The sequence below is a fragment of the Halyomorpha halys genome, unplaced genomic scaffold (genome assembly GCF_000696795.3).
Source record: "Halyomorpha halys isolate HHAL.00 unplaced genomic scaffold, Hhal_1.1 Scaffold3779.1, whole genome shotgun sequence".
Lineage (NCBI taxonomy): Eukaryota > Metazoa > Arthropoda > Insecta > Hemiptera > Pentatomidae > Halyomorpha > Halyomorpha halys.
This window is the reverse complement of record NW_027107161.1, coordinates 14,152-23,882: the sequence shown is the minus strand read 5'-3', so window position 1 is coordinate 23,882 and position 9,731 is coordinate 14,152. Positions and strand designations below refer to the sequence as shown.

Sequence of the window (9,731 nt, the reverse complement as noted above, 5' to 3'; positions counted from 1 at the left end):
ACAAAATATTGTAAACCGCATTTAACGGTATTATGTCTTGATATAAATACACTTAATACATAAATATCTTGAAGTTATTTTTTTTTTTAACTAATTTATTTTTTACATGGACATCACTGGATTCACAAACGTGCAATAAAATCGTACAACACATGTGGCAAAATAATATAATTACGTGAGATCTTATCTAGGACCAGAATGTGGGTCTGATCATGAACTAGTAATTCGACAACAATGTTACATAAAGAAGAAATATGAACAGTTTCTGCCTCGAAAATTTCGATTTGGAGAAATTAAAAATTCCTTAAGGTCGCGCTCAAAATGAAAAATAGATTTGAAGTCTTTGAACCTTTAGAACATGGTCGTAAAGACATTGGGAAGCTATGGGTAGGAATCAGAGATAAAATTAAAGAGGTCGGTAATTTATGCCTTGGAAAAAGGAAGAGTAATAAGAACAAACCCTGGTTTGATGAACAGTGTCTTAAAGTATTCGAACAAAGAAAAGCCGCTACATTAAAAATACTACCGTGCTTCAAAGAATATGACGTTTAAATTCCTCAGAAAAAAAAGAGAACATTTTAAATATAAAATAATCGAGATAGAAAATAACAAAATCGAAAATATAGTAAGAGAAATGTACAAAGGTATTAACCTATCGCGGAAATTCCACTCTGTAGTGACGGAAATAAGAGATAAAAATAATGATATTTTAGGTAATTTGGTGGATATATTAGATAAGTTTAAGAACCACTTGACAGTATTCTTAATACGGGAAATAATTGTAAATCCCGAATGAATACTAGAGTGTTGATGAACCGTGGATAGAAGAAATGAGCCCAGAGGAACTCGAAATTGCTATCGGAAAATTAAAGCCCTATAAAGCAGCGAGAAGTGAAAATATTCCTCGTGAACTAATCAAGGCATGTAGTGAAATTAGAGTTTCTAAATACACCTTTTGTTTAGCTTTTGATCGAGTCTGGCACCCAGGACGGCTTTAAAAACTCTTCAAATTCCTACCTCTTACATACCTTCTCATGATCCCTACCACAATGGTTCCTATTCATCCCTCTATTCTTAGTGTTCCTCGAGGTAGTATCCTCGGTCCCATTCTCTACACCGCCTATACAGCTGACATCCCAACCAATCCTAACTCTATCCTCACCACGTATGCCGATGAAAAATGTCTGCTTGCAGTTAATAATTGCCCTTTAATTATATCCCAAACTCTCCAATCCCATAACACAGCCCTCGAAGAAAGTAACGTAATCGGTGAATTAAAATAGATCCCAACAAATCAGTTTTACCCTTCGTCGTCAACCTATCGACTGCCCTACAGTATCTTTTAATAATGGTGCTCTTACCCCTGTCGAACAGATCTGCTACCTTGGGCTGCAACTGGACATACGACTAACTTGGAATCCTCAAAAAATACTGAAAAGACAGGAAACTGCAAGTCGATTGTGACTATAACTGCACTTACTAGACAAACGGTCTAAACTTCTAACACATTACAAAAGACTGATCTACATGGCAATAATAAGTCCCATCGGGACATTAAAATTTGAGCTTTGGGGCTCCACTAAGCCTTCGAATTCCTTTTGTACCAATCCTTACAATCCAAAATTCTTCATAAAATGCTCAATGCTCCTTACTTCGTCACAAATAAAATCATACATAAAGACCTTAATGTTCAAGTGTAATCGATCCATAAGCCCAAACCAGATATCATCCCTTCCATTATTAACTCCCGAACCACCTGAACCCAATAGTTTTAGTCTTAACTAGTCGAATCACAGAAGAACGACGCCGAAGAAATTAACGGAGATTACCGATATAGTTTTAGGAATAATCGTTAAACTATTGATCAATTTTTTTCATTACGTCAAATATTACAGAAAACGTTGGAATAAGACGGGGTAGTTCAACAGCTTTATATAGATTTCAAAAAGGCTTACGATTCAATTGACCACCGAAAGCTGTATAATATTCTGATTGAACGGGAATACCAAAGAAGTTAGTAAATCTCGTACGGACGTGCAAGACCGAAACGTTTAATAAAGTAAGAATCAATAATCATTCTGAGAAACTCGAGGTTCGGTCGGATTTAAAACAAGGGGATTCTTTATCACTTATCTTATTTAATCTAGCACTTGAATACATCATTAAAAGTGTGATTAATACCAAAAAGGGTTTAACATTGGGTTGTAAAATATCGGTGCTTGGGTATGCTGATGATTTGGTATTATTGAGTGTGGACAAGGAAACCATGTTTTAAGTGTCCACAACCGCGTTAATAAACTAGTTCTTGAAATAAATGCGGATAAAATAAAATATATGGTTAGCAGTAGAATCTCAAGTAATTCATATACATATACATGCAGGAGGAAATATATATGTTTAAATAGGAAGATAGGTTTACGTAATTAAGTTAAAAAACATTAAAAAAACAACAAATTGATGAGAAAATAAAAGCGAGGTTTTAGGCGGAAAATGCTTGTTATTTTTTTTAAATTTCGAATCTGCTTAGCTCGCGCCATGCATCCAAAAACTTAAAAATTAGAATTTAAAAACCTATTATCCTTCCCACTGTTCTTAATTGATAGGTGGGTAATAAACGTGGCCTCTTACACTAATGGATGAATAGCATACCTCCTATATGTATGTACCAAATATTCACTAACATCATTACAGGAGGGTATGAAAAAAAAAAAAAAATGGATGAACAGTGCCTTAAAGTTTTTAAAAATAAAGTATTACGTGAAATATTCGGACTGAAAAAGGATGAATTAACAGATAAATTTGTAAGGTTACACAAAGCTTAATTAAGGGGACTGCATCAGGTAATCTAAAATTCAGATTATAGTACTGCAACTAGGATGGGCGTGTAAGGTTGTAGGGCTTAGTAACGATCGGATCCCTAATAAAGTGTTAATAAATACTGAAGCGACGGGTAAACGTCCGAGGAGTAGACCGAAACGTAGATGGGAGGATTGTGTTAATTTAGTAGAATTGGGGGCGGGCCTCCCACTGGTAGAAAACGATTTTTGGTATTGGCATCGATCCTTCGGGTTTGTTAGGCCTTTATTATTTTTAACAATTTTATTTTATTTTTTCTTCACTTGTTTTCCTCCTTCTTCTTCTCGTATGAATTAAAATTTACCTATTCATTCAATATGATATTCTTCCTACATCACTTTTTCCTACCTCCCTATTCCAGGTATCCATCCACAACACACGTTTTATCCGTTACACAAATTAACAGATATTATCAATAAATTGCCAAGTTGAAAAAACTAATACATGAATTTAAAAAAAAAAAATATTAAGGAATTAAAATAAATTAAAAAATAGTCGATGAAGTAGACTTTATTTATGGGACATAACTTTTAAAACCATTTCATTGTTTCCAATAACACATACTGAAACTTATATTAAGCTTTCCATATAAATACCGGGAAAACAGAATTAAATATTAACGTTATTGACTAGTCCATCAACCATTCATTCATGGCTTAAAAATTAGAAAAACTTGTATGCTTCGGTAATACAAGTTTTTCTAATTTTTAAAAACAGTATCAAATATTGTTCATTCTTCATTCTGGTTTTTTATTTAAGTCATTCTCATTGGCTAAGTTTTAGAACATGTAAATCAAATAGAGGTTCAATAATTTAACACATTTACTAGTGAAACAAGAAGTTTTAAACCCTTAGTTTTGAATTACTAATAGGTTAAAATAGTTACTGAACATAACTAATATCTTTCAATGAGAATGTAAGTTAAATAATAACCTGGAAAAACTATTCAGATATAAAATTCATTATTTTAAATTCAGGTTTTACCTGTTCAAAGGCTGTGTATGAAATTTATTTAGAAATAATTAATGATAATTTTATCAAATGTTTTCAATCTTCCATGAATTTAATATTTGATTTGAATTGAAAAATAAAAGAGCTTCACTAATGTATCTATTGATTAACTGTTCAGGTTGGTTGGAATCTACTTCAAGAACTACTGCGTTTGAACGTATCACCGCAAGAGAAGCAACTCCATCGAGAGGTAATTAAAAAAATAAAACTGTTTAAAATACCGTATGGTTCTTTAGAGTTATTATTTTTATATGTTAACGAATGTAATATCATTTATTTATTTTTTTTAGACTAGGTTTATATTTTAACTATTAAATTTTTATTCTATACATCAAATGATAAACAAAATTTGCGTTTGTTACCCTGCAAAGCTTGCTTTTGAAAAAACGATATTTAGGATTTTCAGGGAAAATTTCACACTTTTTAAATTATTTCTTTATGACTCCATAACTATGAGACAATAGGAAAACATGTCATTACTTTTTTAGTTGACATTCTTACTGCAATTAGAAACCATAAACTACTATAAGCACAATAATTTCCTAGTTACAGCTATCCTAAAATGTCAAAATTTGATTTAACTTATTTCATGGAACATCGTCAAAAATGTCTGTTCTAGAAAAATAATTATGCAAAACGGATTTTAAGTCAATTTAATTATCTCGCATTGTAGGCCGTGTGATAATATTTTGGTCCACTGGTCCTCTTACGAACCACAAATTACCTAATTACAGAGAACAAAAATTTAAAAAGAAAATTGTATTTTCAAGCTTTATCTTAATTAAATTCTTATACAAAATATAAATTTAAAATGCCAACCGGATGTACAAAATACGAAAAGTTTATTTATTTCGTACTTCATTACGTTTAGATAGAACGTTTATGATTATCTACATATGTTAAACACATTTTTAAGATTTGAATAAAATTATTTCTTTCTGTTCTATATATACAGTTTTTATTTTATATTAATTTTTTTTTGTTAGTCTTTAATAAATATTTAATGATTACAACTCAATTTTATTTTTCCTTTTTCAAATTTTTTTCTCTTTAATTACACTTTCCAATATTTTATGTCATCCAGCATCGACCACAGCAGAAAACCACTGCTAAACATTTTCTTTTGGGCTGAAATGAAAGCTTTTTCAAGTTGCTTTTAATTCGCTCTCCATGATTATACCCTTATAACTAATAGTTTTGATGATATTTTCCAAAAGAAGAGTATATCTTCGTGGCAAAATTGTCTCTGTTGGAAATGCATCTTAAAAATTAACGATTGAATGGAAGTAATTATAGAATATTTTATACACTTTAAAAATAAAACTAAATGCTATACTGCCTGGCGAGCAGTTTATTTTGGGGTTTTGAGGTAACAACTGAGAAAATGAAGCAGATATCACTTAATATGAGAAATATCGTTCTACTATCCACAAAACCAAGCTTTATCTGATATCTATAATCCAGGTACGAAATTCATGTTGTTTGTTGTCATCAAAAAATGTCCTGAGATCTGGTTGCACAACTTCCGTTTCCCTTTCCTCTTTTCGGCATTAAAAAAGATGTACTCTAATTGTACTGCACTTTTAAGCTCTTCTTACCTTTTTGGCTTACAACAAAAAAGGCATTTCGATTCATTAGATTTTTATATTATTTCATTGTTACTGAACAATGTTCTACTAAACTGATTCTATGATATACCACTAAGGACCAAATACTCAAAGAACCATCTCAAGGTTTACTGGATTGAGTAACTGAACCGTTTAACCACTGATTGTTACAGGATTTAGACATTGCACCTCATTGTATCGAAAATGAGTCTTATTGAGAAAAGTTTGATATTTCAAGAACTATAAGACACACAGAAGTCTGTGAGTACTCAAAATGAAGCTTGTTCAAATTAACTTCAAAATAGTTTGTCATGATCTTCTTCCACGATATTTACCAAAATAAGGTCAAAAGATTTTTTTCAAAGTTTTTCGCGTTTTTTCAAACAAAAAAAATGTTGGAAAAACTTTATCTTAAGTACTATTGAAAATAAAGAGCTCTCTAAAAGCATAAGCTGTAGAAAATTTACTCCACCTTAAAAAAGCTTTGCAAAATATTTTTCTAACCGTAAATAGTTTCCAAGAGATCGAGTATGGAATAAAAAAACAACAAAAATTTTAGGTTTTTTTTTTTAAATAATAAAATTAACTTCCAGTCATCTGACTAGATAAGAAATGTAGATTTTTAATGCCAAAAAAAATATACATCATCAGTTTATGAGATGATTTTCTTTGAGTATTCACTTTCTATTTTACGGCAGATACTCTATTACAAAATAATTTTTTATCAAGGGATTACAACATAACGAAGGTAATTAAGGTAAACGAAGGCACCTATCAAAAATATTGGTTTTTTTTATAGACTTTGCTTATGAAACCCATTAAATGAATCTCAATCAAAGCTAATTAAAATCGTTCAAATCCAATTTTTTCTATAAAATAAGTTTAAAGTGAGAATTCCCTTTGATTAAGGAACCAGCTCAAGCAAGGTTTTTTGATGTTTAACTAACGCGAATAAATATGTTTTAAATAAATTACTTTTATGAATTGATAATTCGATGACGTTTCATAACATAAAATAACATTGTTTTATGAATGATCGGAATTCGTGAAAAATTTGCATTTTTTTATATTTATGAAGAATTTCGACATAAAAAAAGACCTTAATTTCGTATTTAACATAATTACAACCAGTCAACCATAATATCGAATAATTTTGTTCGAAGAAAAACTCAAATGAAGCTTACAATGTTTTTTCTGATCACCCATTCGTCTCATGGAAGCATTTTTTGCATCGAACAGACTATTAAGTATAAAATAACAAAATATTTACTATATGGTTATTTCTTACATATAACGAAAATTAGTATACAAAATATGGCCGAAATAGGATGTATCTACACGTTGTAGAACAATGCAATCCATGTTAGTAACTTTACGGTAATGACATATCTCTATTCCTCATCTAAGAAGCTAGAAAAATAACAGAAATAAATAATTTTCGTCTGTTCCTGAGGAAAAATTCATTTCTATTCATAATGGAGTAAACTGCATTCAAGAGCAGGGTTTTATTTTGAATAATACAGCCATTAATAAATATTGAAGGATATTGTTCGTTATTTTTTTGTCCCATTCGGAATTAATGGGGCCAAATGGTTCCTGGGTAGGCTGAGTATTTTTTTATCCAATTGAATTATGGAGGGCTTGTTCCGGGAAAAGAAGTTACCATTGATAAATTCTTGACCTTTTCCTTACATAGTATGTGTTTTAATTCAATTTATAAATGTTTACATCGACCATGATATTTATAAATACTATGATAGTCTAAGCTAATTAATTTAATTTGCCTAAATTAAAGTATAAAATTAACTAAAAAAAGAAAATACATGAGCTTATTATGAGCACTATTTGATACCGTTCATCTATTCGATGGTTAAAATTATTTTTAAAAAAAAATTGCTAGAGAAAAAAATGTTATACCCTCAAAAATTGAAATATTTTCAATTTTAAATTTCCTAAAAATGCAACTTGAATAGCTCCATGACATACAGTACATGGGTTATCTCTAAAAATTTCAGATTTTTAACCTTGTTCCAACAAAGATAGAAGGTCAGAAATATGATTTTTTTAATTTTTAATTTTTAATATGAATAATATGTTACTTGAAAAGGAAGATAATATGACGGTTGATATATTTTAAAAATACATTACATCCAAGTAGCTACAGAACTACAAAATATTGAGCCTGTTTAATATTAATATATTTCTGCAAGTATTCTGCTTTCAAAAATTGAAAATTTGTCAATTTAGATGTAACATTTTGGGGTGCATTTAGACTACTTTGGATGAAAATATTATTTAACTTGGTCTATATAAAATATTTATGCCGTTAATTTCGTAATAAAGTAGTTTTTATTTCATCAACTAAATTACACTAGTTCTAAGTAATTTAAGTTAATGCAATAGAGTGTTATCAATGGGTAGTTTCTTTACATGCCTTTATAACTCCATTTAGATCTTACATCAAATTTACTTATTGTGTTTTTATGTAAATACAGTTGTAAATTGCAATAAATAAATACAAAAAAAAATTGTTGATGTAAACCATTCAAGCTAGCAAAGTGGTAAAAAAATGAAATTATTATTTTTGAATGCTGCAATAACTTAGCTATCCTCGAATATATATATATAAAATGATCAATTATATTTTATGCATAATTTGATATTTTTGTTTTACCCCTTGTTTAAATTTGTTTAAACTGAAGCTATCAAAATATTTTCTAGGTCAATATGTTCATACAATCAGTTTCGTTGCGGTTTCCAGATATGGTGTTATGCGGTTTCTTAACGTTGAACAGGAGGCTTTTGGTATCTGTAAGTATTACATTTTTACAAATTTTTCAGATATAATAGTTCGAATACTTATTAAGTATAAAATGCTAAATGCCTAGTGATCCCTTTGTACGTTTTAATATTTTGTGTTTCCAATTTATAATAAAATTTGTATATAACGCGTTGATTGTCTTACGTTGTCTTTATTGGACTTCAAAGAATGCCTAATCAAATGACTATCTCAATATATAATATAAGACCTTGCAATTTCATAAAACTAAACAATTTATTTTCCATAAAAAGATTTTTCGATTTCTGATAAAAATAAATACATTTGATAAAAAATAATAAATTTGACAATCTTCAATAAATCATTCCCTTGCACAACCACTGTTTAAGAAACAGAACTTCCTTACAATATACTGAATTTATAAAGCTTCATATACTAAGTGACGTTTATCACCTCTATTAGCTACTTTCTGCCTAATAATTGATTTATTAAAAATGTATTATTTTACAACTTTATCTATAGCCTTTATCAATTCTATATTTTCAAAAATGATATTTATCACTATAAATACATTTACTTGATCCTTAAATCATTAATATCAAATAATTATTTGTTAACAGCTCGTTTCTGGAGGCGTCACTTACCTCATCGTCTTGGTCCAATTTAGATCTTCTTCAGACCAAAGTCTTTAATGACTCAATGATCGTTATTTTTCATTTTCTGAGCATGTTAAATACAATATGTTTTATTTGAGTTCTCTTGATTTATTCAACCTAATTCAAAGCTATATTCGAAATTGAAAAATGCATGCCCATTGCCTAATAGATTTGATTAACTTACCATAACAAGTTTTACATATACATTACATTTATATTTACTTTTTTCATGAATTATATATATTCTCTTCTATACAATATTATAAAATTTTATTTTTTCCAATGTCATAATTTCAGACGGTGTGAAATTCATCAGGTATATTATCAATTTTAGATTCCACACTAAATAATGCAGTACAGTTTTCAATATCACACAATAAATAAATATGAATATTTAAACATTATTCATTCAGCAATCAATAACTGTTACTATCAGAATGATTATCATAATGATATTTTCGAACATGTATCCAATGTAATTTTTTGTCTTTTTGATATCTCCCTTAACGATGTGCGTGTGGTAAATTTGTAAAAAATATATAAAGCCTTTAATAAACATTAAAAATTAAGTAAGATATATTATACTTATTTTTAAAAATAAGAATAATTTATAGTAGTAGAAATGACCTCTTAAAGAGACTATTCAATAAACGAAAAAAATGTTGAATTTATGTCGAAGTTATTATTGAAATGATATTATTATTTTAAAATAATAAATGTAATAAAACTTAATTGTTTCCTTTTGTTAAAATGAGCAACTCACATTTGTATCGGAAAAGGTACATTTGAAAATAAAAAAGACTTAATTGAAATGAAAAAGTT

At 29.0% G+C, this 9,731-nt stretch overlaps 1 protein-coding gene across 1 annotated transcript in view; it reads left to right on the top strand.

Moving 5' to 3' along the window:
• Positions 1-9,006, top strand: part of LOC106691855 (gustatory and odorant receptor 63a) — a 12,744-nt gene extending 3,738 nt beyond the window's left edge. Inside the window, exons 5-7 of the mRNA XM_014437754.3 lie at positions 3,986-4,057; positions 8,196-8,285; positions 8,874-9,006. Coding sequence (XP_014293240.1) covers positions 3,986-4,057; positions 8,196-8,285; positions 8,874-8,945 — 234 coding nt within the window. The 3' untranslated portion in view covers positions 8,946-9,006. The remainder of the gene's footprint in view (positions 1-3,985; positions 4,058-8,195; positions 8,286-8,873) is intronic.
• Positions 9,007-9,731: the final 725 nt, after the last annotated feature.